This window comes from Culex quinquefasciatus, chromosome 1 (genome assembly GCF_015732765.1).
Source record: "Culex quinquefasciatus strain JHB chromosome 1, VPISU_Cqui_1.0_pri_paternal, whole genome shotgun sequence".
In the NCBI taxonomy this organism is placed as follows: domain Eukaryota; kingdom Metazoa; phylum Arthropoda; class Insecta; order Diptera; family Culicidae; genus Culex; species Culex quinquefasciatus.
Genome location: NC_051861.1, coordinates 42,286,605 through 42,307,299, shown reverse-complemented (window position 1 = coordinate 42,307,299; position 20,695 = coordinate 42,286,605). Strand labels below are relative to the sequence as shown.

Below are 20,695 nucleotides of genomic sequence, written 5' to 3'. Positions count from 1 at the left end.
CTTCCGAAGCAGAATATATAGTATAACCAGCTACTTAAGATAATAAAACTCCGACGTTAAAACAATCGATGAAAATTTAAGAGCAACCAGTTAATAACCAATTCGCATGTTTGAGATCGTTTCCAAATATTTCTCTTATAAGTAAAATCCCAAGCAACACACTTTGCCAGATAAACGTATTTCCCAACTGGTTGTATAACCGATTGGCCTCGTTACCACAACTTGTTCTACAACTCCTGTGCATTGGAAAAAGCGCACTTTTTTCTGTTGTATAACTTGCCAGAATAAGATGCAAGTCATCAGAGTAAGTTGTACAAATGTATTTGACAACACTGTGCTAGCTAACAAGAGTTTCAACGCAAAAAAGGGGGCCTGGTTAACGGCTGTGCTGTCAAATCAAAGCGCACACTGAAAAGGAAAGATAGATTGAAAACAGTTGTCTAACCGTTACCCAACTTACATGTAAACAAACAGTTCTTATCAGAATTTCAATCAAAGACGAAGCCAATATGAATAGTATCGCTGACTATTTTGGTATGCTTGTTTCTGCCCGATTTATTTAGAAAAAAATATAAATTGCATGAAAAAAAAACAATCCTTCCGCACTCTCTAACTGTGATTCTTGTGAAACCTTCTTCATGGTGAACTTTTAGATTTTCCTTTTTTGATGAACTTCGTCTTTCCCAAGATTCGATCCGATGACTTCGACGATTTGTTGTTATCTCCACGGCAGGTCCAGGCGCGCTTCCACATCTCTCCACGAGGCTTCATAGTAAACAAGCTGGCCTAAACGTCAATAAGAAGGCTGCTGTCAGCTTTGTTATACAGCAGTGAGCTATACAACTTTACTCCAGAAAAGGCTGTCATTGGAAATTAAGTTATATAAGTTTGTTTCAAGTCTGTTGTTATAACTCCATTATGTAACTTTGTTATAACAAACCGTTTCAACTGTCATTTCGATTACCGTACCACGGAGTAACATTGAAAATTGGTGTGATTTTAATTTGTTGTTTTCTCTATCATGAATTCCGTAAGCTGATATTTTTTGTAGCTTTCACCGGCGATATTTTTATAAATAATCGGTCAACAATTAAAATTATTGCAATCTTTGATAAATAAACATTGTTGAAACTCTAAATACCTCACGTACAAATTTACACCACTTAACAACACTCAATGTCTAGTTGAATGTGTTTGTTGAATATCAGTTATATAACCTATTCTCCGATAACATTTGTGTAACAAAGCGAGAAAACCTAAGGTTATTTATAGAATGGTTGGCCACGCCCATTTTTCAGAAGATGCCGTCACATGACAATGTTAGATAAGCAGTGAAACAAACAGTGCAATATTATTCTTATTCAACAAACTGTTTTCGAGGAAAACAATGCAGATGAGGGAACAGCATCATGGCATTTCAGGATTTTGACGTTTAATTACAGCTCATAAAAACCGTTTCCGACTGAAATCAAGTGATAAATACCTCAAACGGAAGTGAGCAAGCAAGTTTTTATCGAAGGTGTTCCAAAATAAGTTGTTTAAACAGTGTAAATCAGCAAATTGGATGGAGTTAGGAGCTAGTGCTAAACCTCCCAAATAGGTGAGAATTTTCTCCATGTTGTGTTTTAAAGTTGGAGAAGAGTGAAATTGACTGTGTTTTAACACTTTTGTGGCACAAAACACGATAGTTACATAAGTCAGTTATACAAGCAGTGAAACAAACTGTTATTTAAGTTATGTTCAGATTTTGTCTCGTATGTTTACCAAAAACAATTGTCTAACTATTATTCAACAGTCGACAAATTATGAGTGCTACTTGGGTAAATGATCAGTTTAAAAAGTTTTTGAAACCGAATCAAACAATTAATTCAGATTTATAGGCTATTTCAGCAGAACAAATGGAAAAGTCAGTGTGAATAAATTTCAGACTAAATGGTAATGAAAATCGCTCCATTTTGTGGAAAACTTGTGCTATATTTATTGTAACATTGTGGTTTTTTATCAATTTAACAATTGATAACAACCAAATAAATTAGCGAAAAAAATATGTATTGCCAGCAAAGGTCTTGATTGCTCGAAAAAGATTCATGCGCTCTCGTTCACAAATTAAACGCGACTTAAAACTGCTCTGAATACTTTCTCTCACTGTACTACCCGAATTTTCGGCTAACTGTGGTAGTGCAGGCCAAACGAGCGCCGAGCTGATATTTTGTTAGATTCTCTCCTCGCTGTACATATTCGCTTGAAATGCACAAGTCTTTGTGTCGCTTGGTGAAGCGCATGTCAGCTAGAGAGTAGTGTTCGCTCGCGAATGGTTGCGCGCTCCAGTCGGCAACGATTCTCTCCGCGATGAGTAAGTGATTTCTGATTTTTGAACCGAGAATCAGGACCCTTGATTGCCAGCAATGCTTTTTAAATAGTTTTATGTCGAATACTGTTTCCATTTAAATATTTATGTTTAAAAAAATGCTGTGCCTCAAGTTTCAGTCCAATTTTAAAGGGGTGATGAATTTGGACTGAACCCTTGGTTTTAATCAAATAATTACTTTTGATTCACTTTCAGAAATGTACATGTTACAAAAATAATATTCTTCAATTACTTACCGTGCGGTGCATAGCTGGTGGGGTAATACCTCCGGTGGGAACCATTTTCGAGCGGGTAAAACGGGTTCATTTCGGTCGGGTCCATCCCGGCCCCAACCGACTGGTGTCCACCCAAGCCGGCCGTTGTCCCCGGTGATGCCGCTAGCCGCTGGTTATCGTACCAGCTTCGAGCCTCCGCTGCCGATGTCATATCCATTTCGGATGCTGGTTTGGGTATCCTTTCGCAAGTTTGCTTTTAAAAGTATTTCACTACACAAAAATCAATTATGATTGTTTTTCAATTCACTTGTTCACTGTTTGGTATGGCACGGTGGTCACACTTTTTTTTAAAGGAGTTTGGTCAGCTGCTTCCTCTGAAGTCACTGGTTTGTTTCCCATCAGTTCGCAGTCTCGCTGACCCAATTCTTCATAGCGTTTCGTCAACTTCCTTCAGCTTTTGGAAACGGACGGAACAAGCCGTTCAGCGTAGTCTCGTTTGCAGATGAAAGTTTTCCTCAGTTTCCTCAATCACCGCCCCATCAAATCGACCCAGGTGCCAACAAACTGGCCCACGGTTTCTCTCTAATTTTGCCTTTTTTTCGGAAGTCCAACATCCAATTCAGATCAGGAAATTTGGCGAGGGGTGCCTAATTAGACTTCATCGCGAAAATTTCGCAAACACCCGGCCCGGCCAGGGGACCAGTTGGCACGCTTGGGTAGACCGCTGACGGACGGGTTGCTTAAGACATGTTGACAGAATCGGACCGGTGAAATCTGTGGAGTGGAAAAGTGGGTAAAACACAAGCTGTTAGTGCTGCGGGAATTTAGGTTGGATTTACTGAATTTGTTTTGCAAAGAAATGACTTTTTGTTTGTTCTTTAAAAAATATCGGTTGGATTATAGATTTTTCCATTTTTTTGGGAAGGCGGAGTCTGGTGTCTTTGAAACAAGTGACACATTCTCAAATAAAACTGATCTGCAAACTAATTAAGATCTCCTTTCAATTCAAACACGCCTCAGATATGAAGCATTTTGTGATTTCAAATCATGATTCAACAGCTCTGGCAATTTATTACACCATTATTTGCATAGATAGCTTAATTCCTAGACCCCAGCTTGCTCAAAATTTTGCCAAATAAAGACACAACCTTCTGTCGACCTCACAATCGTAATGCCATACATTTCCCTCGCAAGGTTTCGCCCACAAAAAATGATATTTCGTATTCAAATCATATTTTTACCGCGAAATCCATCCAGCGACGACGTCGTCGCAGAGACAACCGAAAACCCATAAAACCGCTGGATATGCCGTAAGTTTAACCCCTCCCCGTCGTTGAAGAACCTCGTACAAAAAAAGGATCCGTCGTAGTTTGGTTATAGTTTTGCCTACGGGCTCTTTAAACGGGAATGGTCAGACATCTTACTCGCCGCACCTTGGCTGGTCTAGGCTGCCGGGTGTCCGTTTGTCTGTGGTCAGTCTCAATTTTTTTTCGGAGGGGGCCTATAAAATTCCAAGCCTATCTTAATCGCCTTTGAGCGCGAGCGCGCGCACTTTTGAAACAGTTGAAAACTACAACGAGTTTAGGTCCAACGAAATAAAAAGAACAAAAAAAACTGTCAGAGTCCAAGGTAGATTTATGTGTATTTACGAATACTACCCCGGGTCTGACATTTCAATGAGCTCACCTCCGCCTAAAAGTTATGCTCCGGAATTATATGGCTGACCGTTGAGAAAACCGAACCAAACAACCTCACCAAGTGCTGAAAAGTGGAGCATAAATTAAATTTTCTTTCTTCGAAACTGCAAACGATAGCGGTTCGCTGCTGCAGCGTTACTTCCTCAACGCTAAATTAATTTGAATAATTACTCACAATATTCAAAATATCTGGCGCGACCAAGCTTGGGGCTGAGGGCTCAGCCTGAGCTTCCTCTCCGATTAACTGTTGGGCTTTCTAATCGAAGAAAGGTTTGTGTTTTGTTTGAACCTGAATTTATGTCCTGATTAATGTTTTCAGGACTTGGCTTGGTAGAAGTGCACTGAGAAAAAAGAGTTCCCAAATCGTGAACAAGCGTTCATGAAATTTTGAACTTCGAGCAAAGTGTTCCATTTCCATTGTACCTTTTTGAAAAACGTACCATGCAATTTGAACGCTTTGTTCGTGGTTCCAAATTTCATGAACGCTTGTTCACGATTTTGGGAACTCTTTTTTATCCGTGTTTGTGTTTTTCAAGATTTCGAATACTGTAACGAGCAGTTAAAATTGTTTAAAAGAAGAAAGGTCACAACTCCCTTCAGGTGCATCAATCAAACATTTTCGGTTCAAGTTCGCGTGGAGCTGGGGGAGAGATCCCACAGACCTTAAAAGTTCCCAAGCCATGCATGACCACGGTGAAGACAACCACAACAACAACGACGAACACGACTCCACCAACTCGAAGAAAGTGATTTATTTGCAACCGTTTGAAAAGCGGTCAACCTGGTCTCTGCCCGTTACGGCTATACGGCTACGGTTCCCCCAGGTTCTCGGCTAAGCAAAATGTTCCGTTGAAACACCTGGACGCAGTGGCCAGTTCGCGATGATGTCAGCGCGCGAGTTGTGCCGCCGGGGGTGGCCAAGAATTTCAATAAATCTCAATCACTTATCATCGAGAACCTCCCAGAGGTCATAAGCTGGTTCATAGACGCGTGCGAACCTATGGGGAAGCATCTATCTTTCACACCATCTCCGGCGAGGGCCGTACACACGGCGGGTGTCCAGCAGTGGGACCACGCTGGCTGGGGTCTCCCCAGTCCGGAAAAAGGGGTTCCTCGCCAGCGTAATTACCAATGTTACAACCAATTTATTTTGATAAATTGTTACCGTTTTTCGTCGCTGGGGTCCATCCTCATTGACGGTTGACCTGCTGAGTCCGAGCCTTAAAAGCAGGTGCCTAATTGAAAACCGTTTCCAGAGTCCAACGTCAAACCCGGGGTTCCAGAAGCAAATCAATCAACTTCTTCAAATCCCGTAAAACCCAGCGAGAACTCCAAACAAAAAAGACAGACGAGCCACCTCAAAAAATCTAATCAATAACATTGGTTTTCTTCACAAACACTTCAGCATTATCTCTCCTTCCCGAAATAATAGAAAATTCATATATTTGAGCAATTAATTAATAACCCATCCCGAGGAGGGCTCGTTAATCTTGCCACACTTCTTCCACAAACGGAGAAAGAGCTTCACGTTCGCGTTGATTAGACTAAGATAAATGGTTTCTCGCCAACAGACAGCAGAGAGAGAGAGAGAGAGAAAGATCCAGGAAGAAACAAGTGCCCAGCATCCACCGTTCGAGTTGTTCGATCCTGTAGAGGTGCTAGTTGAGCGTTAAATTTTAAATTGAAATTATCGATTTGAAAAATTGAATTCACAGCCGGGGTGCCTCGTGCTGGCAGTAATGAGGTGAGAAAGGTGTGAACTACGCGCGGTAACGGGAAATGGCATTTTGGAGGGTCTTTTGGCAATTGTTGTAGTTAGAAATGAGTCTTGGGTCACATTTGATGTTTGAGGTAATTTATTTCAAAATCGGTGCGTTTTGGTTTTTGCCAGTTTTGAGTCCCTCAACGTTTTTTTTTCAAAAACCTCATGAGTTCATATTTCGTGTTCCAGGGAACAACTTCGCCGAAGAGTACGATGAGATTCGTCAACTGTTACAGAGTTTAGAACACCACCGCTGCAAACTTCAACTTTTTCTTCAAGCTCTTCTGGCAACCACCAGCTTGCTTGGTTGCATGAGAATCACGACGCCTATCTCACTTTTTTATGCAGGAGCAGGAAGTGCTGCCAGAAGACAGTATAGCAATTCCAGCTCAAATCTGGAATTTTGCCGATACTTTTTGACGAGCTTTCCGGTAAAAATATTTACGAGACTGAAAAATCAAATCAATCATATATAGGGCTAGTGATTTTTCACGGCAAAAAAATCAAAACATTGAAATTCCACGGCAATTTCACGGAACTCTAAAAACTATTCACAATAAACGTAAAAATGTATTTTTTTAGCCAAATTATACACAGAAAAGTGTCTTAAAGGTTTGCAGTAGTTCTAGATACAAAATAAAACCCCCTGACACAAATTATTTAATTTAAAAAAGGAGTATTTGATTGTATTGCGAAATTTTTAAGAATTTCCGTCAGTTGAATATTTGATTTTTTTACTGGGTCTTTGATTTGATTTGATGTGATAACCAACAGGGCCATAAGGATGACCTATGTAGCGGTTGCCTGGAAATACAGTGGCTCAAACTTAGGGGGGCGTCTTCAAATTACTGTCGTATGAAGAGCCAAAAGGGGGTGATTGGACGCGAACGAGCAAAATCACTCACGGTGTCCTCAGGGGAAGAGAATCTCCTTCCGGGAGTAATCTCCAATAGCTCCGAAAAAAGTCTGACAAAGCTGAAAAACAGGGCTCGCCCCCTTTTGGGGTCTTAAAAAAAGCGCGGCAGACAGCTGGGGACTGATGAGTCAATAGATCTAGTAATTAGAAAATCCTTTAGAATTGTATAATTAATAAATCATTTTCCCCTTGTGACGTAGTTCCGCTCTTCCACTATCCACATCAAGTCTTCGCCATTACAGCATACCGTCCGCTGCCCTGATGCTCCCTCCCCGATCCCCGGAATTGTTTCTAGCTACTGATAAAAAGGAAAATCAAAGATGAGAAAAGATCAATGCGGATGGAGAGCAAATCGAACCCTCACAAAGACTGGTAATAAGTATGAAAAAACAATGAAAATTATGAAGAAAGGCAAGAAAAATTAAAAGATAGTTTGTCAATGCGTATGGACCAATGATCCCCTCTCAAAGACATAAAAGAGACAGATAGCAGACAGAGTAAAAGTAGAACAGAAAACAAGACATAGAAAAAGTCAATGTGGATGGAGAGCAAAGTGAACTCTCCCCGCACAAAGACATCAATATAGAATAAGATTTTTTTATTAAGTCTTGCAAACAAATGTAAAATTGAGTGTATCCCGCTTACTCCAATGAACATTGACAAAAGGTGTGAAAGGGATACACTCAACGTTAACATTTGTTTATAGGACCTAATAAAAAGTCAAGAAATTATGATTCAGTTTAATTTCCATTTTTATTGAAATTTTGTAAAATTAATTTGCTTAAATATCTCCAAAACGAAGCACGTCCTGAACCTCTATGAGCATGAGCATGAGCATGAGAGACCACCCATGGTTGTCCTTCTCCGTTGCTGAACAGAACCGTAATATCCTTTCAGCACTACTGATTATAGGCTTCGACGATCTAGTGGTGTTTCCCTTATCAACAGCATGTATGAATGCGCTGAAAAGATAAAACACCATGATTGCCAAAACAAGATCAGTTGCGAATAGGTAACAGTCATTGGCCACCAACGGCGCCCGCCATGTCAGTTTGTAGATCTCGATTTTAAGGGACGGGAATGTTAGTTAGCGCAGGTTGCTACTAGGGCAGCTGATTTACTCTGTGCTTACACCCCACAAGCGCCAGGAACCTGAAAATTTGTTAGTTGGATAGGGTGTTTGGTCAGGATTCATCATAGAAGATGATGATGCGACCCAAAATCATAGTGTTTGTTGAAAGGTATTATATTTTATTCTCAAGGCAAACAATCGGATGCTGCGGATGAGACATTTCCCGTTTAACTGTTGTTAATTTTTTAATGAAATGGTTTAATCTTAAACAGCCGGCTGTGGAAAGATAAAACCAAATAATATTTATTTATAAAATGAGGTGTAAAACGCAATGCTGCAATGATAGCGTAGTCTGATTTTTAATTATATAATCATTTAGTTCATGAATTTGTTACGGAATAGACGCGACGAACTCAACCATCAAATGTCTTCCGATCTTCTTTCTGTTAGCTAGATAAGGTAATGATTTTCGTTGCCTCTCGAGCTACGATGCTATGGAGAGGGCTTAACACACAAACAACCGACGTCGAGCCCTCCGAGCTACGGAGCTATGGGAAGGTCTTTTCAACACATGGGCTTGAAGCACACAATAACTCCGATTAATATGAATAATTTTCCAGATTGATCTTGTTTTATAACTACAGCGCGACTCACTCCAGATTTTCACGATCCCGAATACAGCACAAAACGAAAAATCCATCTCACAATCCTGATTTGTTTTTTTTTTTTCTTTTTTTTCTATTTTTTTAATGCTTTTCGAAGCACGTCCTGAACCTCTATTACAACATAACTAGAATCATTAAAATAAGTGCAAGAAAGGGTTTTTTTTTGCTTTCTCAAATTTCTACAATAGAAAAATTTGAATGTTTAAATAAATTTCAAGCAAAACTTCATTAAAACGATACTTAATCCACCTTTAGGTGGTTGGTGCCTTCCTCACATTAATAAAGTCAATACATTCAGTAAAAATAGCAACATTCCCTTAACATGTTTAACAAATCAATTTCATTACTGATTTCTTTTGATAGGGTTCGCAGACTTTCAATTTTTCTGGCTCATCGGCTAGGTCTGATAAAAAAAACCTATCCAACGAAGAAAGTTCACATGGAAGATTCAGACAATATTTTTATCACAATATCTCAGATCCGGCCTCCAGAAAGTATATAAGTAACACTTAATTGCCAATAACTTTTGATAGGGTTGTCAGATCCTTGTTGTTTTGTTCATTTGAAAGGTCTTTCAGTTATCTAACTAACGATGGGTCGCATGATGGACCCGGACATCATTTTTACTGAAATATCTGAGATCCGGCCTCCAAAAAGTGTATAAATAACACTTAAGTGCTAATAACATTTGATAGGATTGTCAGATCCTTGATGTTTTAGGCTCATTTGAAAGGTCTTTCAAATATCTAACTAACGATGGGTCGCATGATGGACCCGGACATCATTTTCATTGAAATATCTAAGATCCGGCCTCCAAAAAGTGTATAAATAACACTTAAGTGCTAATAACTTTTGATATGGTTGTCAGATCCTTGATGTTTTAGGCTCATTTGAAAGGTCTTTTTAATACCTTTCTAAAAATGTATAACATGATAGGGTTTCTTGCAAAAACCACCCTTTTTACAATCTTCCGGACATACGCCAAAATCGTTTTTTTAGCATAACCTTTGAAGTACTTAACTAAACTTGCTGATTTTAAATAGAGACCTATGGGACCTCAAGACGGATCGAATGAGACTAATACGGTCAAAATCCGTTCATCCAGTCCGGAGATAATCGAGTGACAATTTTTTTGTCCACCCACCTACACACATCCACACAGACATTTGCTCAGAACATGATTCTGAGTCGATAGGTATACGTGAAGGTGGGTCTACGAGGTCGAATTAAGAAGTTCATTTTTCGAGTGATTTTATAGCCTTTCCTCAGTAAGGTGAGGAAGGCAAAACAGTTTTTAAATTTACTGATTATTCAAGAAAAAATATAATACATTGTTCAACAATTGCAATGTTTAATCTTTAAAAAGCATTGGAAAGATTGATCTTGTTTTATAACTACAGCGCGACTCACTCCAGATTTTCACGATCCCGAATACAGCACAAAACGAAAAATCCATCTCACAATCCTGATTTTTTTTTTTTTTCTTTTTTTTTCAATTTTTTTAATGCTTTTCGAAGCACGTCCTGAACCTTTATTACAACATAACTAGAATCATTAAAATAAGTGCAAGAAAGGGTTTTTTTTTGCTTTCTCAAATTTCTACAATAGAAAAATTTGAATGTTTAAATAAATTTCAAGCAAAACTTCAATAAAAACAGTTTTTAAATTTACTGATTATTCAAGAAAAAATATAATACATTGTTCAACAATTGCAATGTTTAATCTTTAAAAAGCATTGGAAAGAAGAACTCTTAAAATTTTAGAAAAATTTTGGGTTGGTCGTTTTACTTGTTTTATGTGACTTAGCCAATGTTTTTAAAAATGTCATTTTTTAGGGGTCAACTTTGGCTAACATTTCCTTTATTTTAAGTAAAAAGAAGTATGCAATAATTTTTCTAGTATTCTAGACTATGCCTCTACGCATTTGAATGATAATAGTGTTACTTTATAGCATTCTATAGCAAATTGAAAAAGTGACTGTAAAAACATTAAAAAATTAGATAGGCAAAATATAGTACCAGTAGGTGGTAGAATAGGCCAAATACTACCAAAAACAAACATAAACTAACTAGTAAAACAAAAGTTGGTAATTTTGAGCATTTTTAAAAACATTGGCAAAGTCACATAAAACAAGTAAAACGGCCAACCCAAAAATTTTCTAAAATTTTAAGAGTTCTTCTTTCCATTGCTTTTTAAAGATTAAACATTGCAATTGTTGAACAATGTATTATATTTTTTCTTGAATTATCAGTAAATTTAAAAACTGTTTTTAATGAAGTTTTGCTTGAAATTTATTTAAACATTCAAATTTTTCTATTGTAGAAATTTGAGAAAGCAAAAAAACCCTTTCTTGCACTTATTTTAATGATTCTAGTTATGTTGTAATAGAGGTTCAGGACGTGCTTCGAAAAGCATAAAAAAAATTGAAAAAAAAACAAATCAGGATTGTGAGATGGATTTTTCGTTTTGTGCTGTATTCGGGAAAAAATAATAAATTTCGAAAAAAAAATTGGGCAGCAGAAGTTCAAAAAACATAATATATGTTTGATATATTAAAATGCAATTTGTTCGTCGTTGTTTAATATCGTTGAATAATTAAAATAAATATTTCAAAAAAAGCTTTTTTTGAGTATTTTTTTCTTTTAAAATCTGTTTGGGATTTCGTGAAATAAAGAAACTAATTGGACTTTTTAAATATTCTTATGAACAATATTTTCAAAAAAATTGTTGTAGATCTGATATTAACTAAGACTGCGACTATTTTGATAAAAGTTACCTAAAATGGCTATAACTTGAAAACGATTCACTTTATAAAAAAATCGGTAAAGTACTTTTTGATTGCAAATTAGATTTTAAATCAAAAAATGAAATTGAAAAATGTTTGCGACCAATATTTAATTTTTTTGAAAAAAATTGTATTGATTCAAAAAATCGTAACTCGGTCAAAGATTTTTTGCCCATTCTTGAAATTTCTGAAAAGTTGGCATTTGATGTCCTCTAAAACAAATCAGAAAATAAAAAAAAATATAAAAAGTTTTTTTTTGCAAATCAAGTTTTAGTGACATTTATTTCTACCCTGTATCATTTTTTTCAGTGTAATCCATATCCATTAGCGTGGTTCACGTTTCTATGAAAAAGACAAAAGTTGTTATTTTGTCTTGCATCAACCGGAATTTCGTTCTTTTATGTCCCCAGAAGCACTCCTGAAAATTTGAGCCCATTTGGTAAGGTCTAGGAGCTCCTGTTTTAATTTGAAATTTATATGAGATTTTGATTTATTTTCCATGGGAAACTATCTTTTTTTACATTGTATTAGGATTTTTTTTTATAAATCGATGAAATGACTTGGTTCTTATAGTAGGAGATAGGTTTTGAACTGGGGAACAACTTTGTAGAACTTTTTCATAGAAACGTGAACCACGCTAATATCCATACCTACAACTTTACCAAAGACACCAAATTGGTCAAAAAATTCCTTCAAAAGATACAGATTTTTGAATTTTCACTTATCATTATTGTATGGACAGCTGTCAAATTCGTACAGAAAATTATATGGGCAACAATGCAAAATGGCTTCTTTGGGCATACCGAAGGCACCAAAAAAGTTTCAGCTGGATTAAAAAATACAAAAAATCGAATGACTGAAATCTCAGAGAATTGCTCATAGGACAATTTTCAATATGGAGACTTTTATGTAAAATTGTCTGGAAATCGATTCCCAATATCGTTGACGTTTAGATTACTTTTCTTCTGCAAAGTTGTTCCCTGGAACACGGACTATGAGCTCATGAGGTTAAAAAAATCGTTAGGGACTCAAAACTGGCAAAAAAACAAAACACACCGATTTTACGGGTTAAATCCCATTTAAAATACAAAGTCAAAGCGCCAGGTCTTGTCGCTACCAATCAAGCTCATATTTGGGATTCGGGCTCAGTACACCTACGGGATCATGCCCCAAATTCCGCGAAAAATTGACCCGTTTTGTTACATCCTAGTAGTCCACACTCACATATTTGATAAGTTTTCGATTCTGAGTGAAAAGGTATACATGGTCGTGGGTCTACGACAATTTTCTAAAAAGTTAAATTTTAGATCAGGCTTCGCCTTTCTCAGTGGGCAAGGTGAAATAGGTTTCTAGTTTTTATTAAAAAACCGCCTTTAGTCTCAATGTCCCCGTCGTCTCCCGGCACAGAAATGGGCAACCTTTTGACACTTTTTACAGCAAAAATAGTTAGCGCCCGGGGACTCGATAAGAGAGACAGCCTGTACACACGCAAAGGCAGCACCTACCCCTCACCAACCGCCACAGAGAACCCGTCACTTTCGATTTCTGTTCGGGAAACTGTCGTCCCGCCACTTCGCGTAAAAAAAAACACACTCACACACCTTCCTCCAACTCTTGAACCCCGGGCCCGTTAAGTTTATTAGAGGGGGCATTTATCGACACCTAATCGATGAAAATGGTAATCGAATTCAATTCAATTGAATTTAATTTTATTGCCACTCTGGCGCGCGATCGGTCGCCCCCAGTCGCCACTAGGTGACCAGGTTTGAGGTTAGGTTAGGTCGCTTGGCACTCGGCGAAGCTGGTTTGAGTCCACGATTTGATGGTAATTTATCGTGGCTTGGGTGGGAATATTGGTGACAGACACGTCACTTTCTGCTTTGGGGGGCAGTTTTTTCTCACTAGTTTAATTTTTTTCACGGTTTCGCCAAACTCTTTCTTGTCGCGGTGGTAGCAGCGTGTTTTTTTTTTGTTGACGGGCTAATTAAAATAAGCTTAACGACACGTGCGATCAAACGGCCACGGCGATTGGTATCTGGGAATAATCCCCGCCATGCAGTGTGGAGAAAATCCAGCGCCACTTGGAAATATTGGAGCAGCACAGGCTAGAAATGCCATAAAGTCGTCACTATGTTTGGTATGGGAGCGTTTTATGTGGTGCGAAAGTGGACCGCGAAATCGCGAAATGACTGTGAAAGTAAGGTGGTAATTACGAGTGGCACTTTATGGGACTTCCGGAGTTGAGTGACAGGTGGAAACGACTGTTGCAATGCTGGATTTCAATTGTATTGAAATTAAAAATATATAAATTTCAATTCAAAACTTTAGCTGTACACATGAGCAATTCTCTACCAAAACCGGAAATGGATTTTATTTGCATTTTCTGATTTGGCTCAAACTTTGTGGGGGCCTTCCCTATGACCAAATAAACTATTTTGTGTGATTGGTTCACCCATACAAGTCTCCATACAATTTTGGCTGCTGTCCATACAAAAATTGTATGTAAATATTCAAACAGCTGTAACTTTTGAGTGAATTTTCTGATCAATTTGGTGTCTTCGGCAAAGTTGTAGGTATTGTTGAGGACTTTTGAGAAAAAAATAGGTACACGGGAAAAAAATTTGAAGATTTTTTTATCATTTTTTTTCACTAAAACTCAATTTCCCAAAATACCTATTTTTTTTATTTTCGAGATTTTTTGATATGTTTTAGGGGACAAAAATCCGCAACTTTTGAGCCATAGAGAAACATGGTCAAAAAATCAGCCGCCGAGTTATAATTTTTTGAAAAAACAGTGATTTTTGGAAAAAAATCAAAGTTTCATGCAAAAACAAGTTTGACATTATTTTTTAATGCAAAATCGAATTTACAATCGAAAAGTACTTTACAGATTTTTTGATAACGGGCTCCGTTTTCAAGATATAGCCACCGAAAGTTTGATTTTAGCGAAATATTTGCAGTTTTTCAACTATTAAAAATAGTGAACATGAGTGACCATTTCTAAATTATTTTTTTCGAAAAGTTCAGAAAATTTGCTATAAAATTGTCTAAGAGACATTGAAGATTAAACCTCGGGTTGCTGAGATAGAGCCGCTTAAGAAAAAGAAACACGAAAATTGAAGTTTTCTTAATCGCACCGAAACAACCCACCATTTTCTAATGACGATATCTCAGCAAATAATGGTCTGATTTTCAATTCTAATGCATGAAAAATTCGTGAAATTTTTTGATCTTTTAGAAAAAAACTAACTTAATCCACCTATGTGGTTGGAGCCTTCCTCACTTATTCCCTACAATGGCTGATATGATGGAATTGTACAAAAATTTCATCTCTTTTTTAGATCCGGAGTAAAAAAGTACATCAATATCACTTAAGTGTACATATCTCAAGACAGGGTTGCCAGATCTCCAATGTTTTAAGCTCGTTGGAACTGTCTTTTCATAACCTAACCAACGATGGGTTGGATGGTGGATCCGGACATAGTTTACATACATTTAAGTGAGATCCGGCATCCAAAAAGTACATAAATGTCACTTAAGTTGCCATACCTCGAGACAGGGTTGCCAGATCTCTAATGTTTTGAACTCGTTGGAAAGGTCTTTTGATAACATAACCAACGATGGGTCGGATGGTGGATCCGGACATAGTTTACATACATTTAAGTGAGATCCGGCTTCAAAAAGTACATCAATATCACTTAAGTGGCCATATCTCGAGACAGGGTTGCCAGATCTCCAATGTTTTAGGCTCGTTAGAAAGGTCTTTTGATAAACTAACCAACGATGGGTCGGATGGTGGATCCGGACATAGTTTACATACATTTAAGTGAAATCTGGCTTCAAAAAGTACATCAATATCACTTAAGTGGCCATATCTCGAGACAGGGTTGCCAGATCTCCAATGTTTTAGGCTCGTTAGAAAGGTCTTTTGATAAACTAACCAACGATGGGTCGGATGGTGGATCCGGACATAGTTTACATACATTTAAGTGAAATCCGGCTTCAAAAAGTACATCAATATCACTTAAGTGGGCATATCTCGAGACAGGGTTGCCAGATCTTCAATGTTTTAGGCTCGTTGGAAAGGTCTTTTGATAACCTAACCAACGATGGATCGGATGATGGACCCGGAAATAGTTTACATACATTTAAGTGAGATCCGGCTTCAAAAAAGTACATAAATATCACTTAAGTGGCCATATCTCGAGACAGGGTTGCCAGATCTCTAATGTTTTGAACTCGTTGGAAAGGTCTTTTGATAACCTAACCAACAATGGGTCGGATGGTGGATCCGGACATAGTTTACATACATTTAAGTGAGATCCGGCTTCAAAAAGTACATCAATATCACTTAAGTGGCCATATCTCGAGACAGGGTTGCCAGATCTCCAATGTTTTAGGCTCGTTAGAAAGGTCTTTTGATAAACTAACCAACGATGGGTCGGATGGTGGATCCGGACATAGTTTACATACATTTAAGTGAAATCCGGCTTCAAAAAGTACATCAATATCACTTAAGTGGGCATATCTCGAGACAGGGTTGCCAGATCTTCAATGTTTTAGGCTCGTTGGAAAGGTCTTTTGATAACCTAATCAACGATGGATCGGATGATGGACCCGGAAATAGTTTACATACATTTAAGTGAGATCCGGCTTCAAAAAAGTACATAAATATCACTTAAGTGGCCATATCTCGAGACAGGGTTGCCAGATCTCTAATGTTTTGAACTCGTTGGAAAGGTCTTTTGATAACCTAACCAACAATGGGTCGGATGGTGGATCCGGACATAGTTTACATACATTTAAGTGAGATCCGGCTTCAAAAAGTACATCAATATCACTTAAGTGGCCATATCTCGAGACAGGGTTGCCAGATCTCCAATGTTTTAGGCTCGTTAGAAAGGTCTTTTGATAAACTAACCAACGATGGGTCGGATGGTGGATCCGGACATAGTTTACATACATTTAAGTGAAATCCGGCTTCAAAAAGTACATCAATATCACTTAAGTGTGCATATCTCGAGACAGGGTTGCCAGATCTTCAATGTTTTAGGCTCGTTGGAAAGGTCTTTTGATAACCTAACCAACGATGGATCGGATGATGGACCCGGAAATAGTTTACATACATTTAAGTGAGATCCGGATATCTGTGAAAACACATTTTTAAACATAACTTTTGAACTACTTATCAAAACTTCAATCTGTATAAAACTCGATCTATGGGACCTTAAACCAAGTCGAATGCAACAGGTTCGGGTCAAATCGGTTCAGCCAGTGCCGAGAAACATGAGCTAGTTTGTTGGTCACATACATACATACACACACACATACACACACACATACACACAGACATTTGTTCAGTTTTCGATTCTGAGTCGATATGTATACATGAGGTGGGTCTACGACGTTTTTATTCAAAGTTCATTTTTAGAGCAGGATTATAGCCTTACCTCAGTGAGGAAGGCAAAAATATTTTGATTTTTTTTTAATCAAGACTAGCATTTTAAATGGGCGTAATATTCAATGTTTGGCCCTTTTAAAATGTTAGTCACACCTCCGTGTACGCACGAGAGCAAGCAGCAGTCAAGTGCTCAGTGCTCTATAGTTTTTTCGAAATTTTCCGCCGTAGTCTACCGTGATTACCCGCGAGTTTGCTCCTGCAGCATGCCAAAGGCCGGCCGTGGCCGTAGCAGTTCGAGTGCGGCCTCGAAAAACCCGCTAAGTTCGTCTACCGGCCGTGTGCAAAAAGGTAAACAAGCCAACGCCGTGTCGACCGCCATCGCGCAGGGGAGCGTGAGCGCAGAAGGCATCGACAAAAAGTTACTACATCCCGGATATGTGCCAAGATCACCAGTGCGAACCCGTTCCGGTACTTCCGGTGCCACGACCAACACGTCGACATCCGCCAACATTCCCATCAGAAACGAGTTCCAGATGCTGAGCGACGACGAAGAAAACAACAACAACACCGACGGTAGCAGCACTACCGACGACGACGAATACGATGAACGTGCACGGAAGAAAGTGTTGACGTCAAAAACGAATAATTCTCCAAAGGAACGTAGACCACCTCCAATCTATGTTTTGGACACGTTGACGGACGATATTGACGAGTTGCTGGAAGGCCTCGGATATTGTCTGAAAATCGGTAAGTCGTCAGTGCAAGTCTACACATTTGACAGCAAGAACTTCGACCTGGTTGTGGAGAAATTGAAGAATAAAAATTTCAAGTTCTACACATTCGACCCCGTGCAGAAGACTGCCGTGAAGGTCGTCTTGCAGGGGTACCAAGACCGCCCGATCTCCGACCTAAAGAAGGACCTCTCGGGTGCTGGAATTACGCCGCGTGACATAAAAGTCCTCTCGCGGAAGACAACGGTCACAGGTACACACACACTGTACCTGTTGTACTTCGACCGCGGCACCGTCAAAATTCAAGACCTGCGGAAAACTAAGGCGTTAGACGGTTTTTGGGTAAACTGGCGGTTTTACTCAAAGAACCCGACGGACGCAGCGCAATGCCACCGTTGCCAGAAATTTGGCCACGGCTCGCGGAACTGCAACCTCCCGCCCCGCTGCGTGAAGTGCGGTGAATCACACCTCTCAGAGGCGTGTGCACTGCCGTGTAAGGCGGACTTGGGGGACAAGGCAGAGCAAACCAAGGCGCGCATCAAGTGCGCCAACTGTGGAGGTAACCATACCAGCAACTACCGTGGATGCAGCGCACGGAAAACCTACATCGAGGAGCAGGAAAAGAGGAAAAAGCAAGCAGCAGCGTCCCACCCTCCTCAGCGAAGTACGAGCGTAACCGTGCCGGCTGCTGGTCATCGTACAGTTCCAGCGGACAACCCAGCGTTCCCTCCTGGATGGGGTCGATCGTTCGCCAGCGTGGTCGCTGCCGGTAGCGGCAATGCGGCCCAGCAAGAAGTCACCGGGGAAGATCTCTTTACCCTGCCGGAGTTTTTTGCTCTCGCGGGGGAGATGATGACGCGGTTTCGGACCTGCCGTAACAAAGCGGAGCAATTCCTGGCCCTTGGGGAGCTGATGATCAAGCACATCTATAATTGATTAAATTTTGCTGTGATCTAGTTGTAAGCTTTTTCTATTCCTATCCCCTATCATTAGCAATTGCGTAAGTTTTTTGAAAACTTTTTCTTACTCTTGTTTGTGCATTTAATTAACAGTAATAATTGCTCTAAACCGAATTAAGACGTAACACACAGCTGAAATGAACACAAAAACTCTGTTAGGTTCATAATATTCACAAATAAAACCGAATTGAATTGAAAAATGTTAGTCTTGATTTAAAAATTTTCAAAAAAAAATTTCGAAGAGATCGGAAAATTTCACGAATGTTTCATGTATTAACATTGATAACACTTCTCGACAAAACAAAACTTGTGTCAAGGGATTCACGATATCTCATCGGTTCCTCAGAGAAAAGGCATCCCCGAATCCGATGCAATCGACAGAATTTGATTTTATGTCCACGCGGACTGATGCGAATGTGGTAAATTTTTTAACATAAAAAATCGAACAAATTAAAAAAAACCATGCGTCTCCTCCCAACTAGATGAGCCATCTACAAAAATATGGAAGCGCCTGGTGCATAGCCAATTGCTTTAAGCCCAACGGAAACAACCAATACAAATGTATAAAAAAGTTGTCAAGTTCGGGGGGTCCACAGCTAGCATTTTTTGTACGATTATAAAAATAAATATTAAAAGTTTAAAATTAAAATATTTGAAAAAAAAAATTTTTAATTTATTTGTTTACTAAAATTTTATGTTTCTCAAAGGTCTACGGGTACTTCGGGATGTCCATTGTCATCCAAGGATTCCATAGAGTTAAGATCTATGAGTCTACCGCCGTAACAAGCAAGAGGTCGTCGGATTTTGACCCCAGATCATGTGCGTATAGCATCAGTGCATATGGTAGACTACTATATGAATGTGTTGGGATGTTCATGGTCATCCAAGGACTCCCTGGAGTTAAGATCTATGAGTCTACCGCCGTAACAAGCAAGAGGTCGTCGGATTTTGACCCCGGATCATGTGCGTATAGTATCAGTGCATATGGTAGACTACTATATGAATGTAATGGGATGTTCATGGTCATCCGAGGACTTCCTGGAGTTAAGTTCTACGAGTCTACCGCCGTAACAAGCAAGAAGTCGTCGGATTTTGACCCCGGATCATGTGCGTATAGTATCAGTGCATATGGTAGACTACTATATGAATGTAATGGGATGTTCATGGTCATCCGAGGACTTCCTGGAGTTAAGTTCTACGAGTCTACCGCCGTAACAAGCAAGAAGTCGTCGGATTTTGACCCCGGATCATGTGCGTATAGCATCAGTGCATATGGTAGACTACTATATGAATGTGTTGGGATGTTCATGGTCATCCAAGGACTCCCTGGAGTTAAGATCTATGAGTCTACCGCCGTAACAAGCAAGAGGTCGTCGGATTAAAAATTTTATGTTTCTCAAAGGTCTATGGGTACTTCGGGATGTCCATTGTCATCCAAGGATTCCATAGAGTTAAGATCTATGAGTCTACCCCCGTAACAAGCAAGAAGTTGTCGGATTTTGACCCCGGATCATGTGCGTATAGCATCAGTGCATATGGTAGACTACTATATGAATGTGTTGGGATGTTCATGGTCATCCAAGGACTCCCTGGAGTTAAGATCTATGAGTCTACCGCCGTAACAAGCAAGAGGTCGTCGGATTTTGACCCCGGATCATGTGCGTATAGTATCAGTGCATATGGTAGACTACTATATGAATGTAATGGGATGTTCATGGTCATCCGAGGACTTCCTGGAGTTAAGTTCTACGAGTCTACCGCCGTAACAAGCAAGAAGTCGTCGGATTTTGACCCCGGATCATGTGCGTATAGCATCAGTGCATATGGTAGACTACTATATGAATGTGTTGGGATGTTCATGGTCATCCAAGGACTCCCTGGAGTTAAGATCTACGAGTCTACCGCCGTAACAAGCAAGAGGTCGTCGGATTTTGACCCCGGATCATGTGCGTATAGCATCAGTGGATATGGTAGACTACTATATGAATGTGTTGGGATGTCCATGGTCATCCAAGGACTCCCTGGAGTTAAGATCTACGAGTCTACTACCGTAACATACAAGAGGTCATGGTCATCCAAGGACTCCCTGGAGTTAAGATCTACGAGTCTACCGCCGTAACAAGC

At 39.3% G+C, this 20,695-nt stretch overlaps 1 protein-coding gene across 3 annotated transcripts in view; it reads right to left on the bottom strand.

The window, feature by feature from the left end:
* Positions 1 to 20,695, bottom strand: part of LOC6040673 (GATA-binding factor C) — a 359,437-nt gene that overhangs the window by 311,676 nt on the left and 27,066 nt on the right. For all 3 annotated transcript variants that reach the window (XM_038252283.1, XM_038252293.1, XM_038252301.1), the window contains exon 2: positions 2,605 to 3,357. In XM_038252283.1, coding sequence (XP_038108211.1) covers positions 2,605 to 2,800 — 196 coding nt within the window. In that variant the 5' untranslated portion in view covers positions 2,801 to 3,357. The remainder of the gene's footprint in view (positions 1 to 2,604; positions 3,358 to 20,695) is intronic.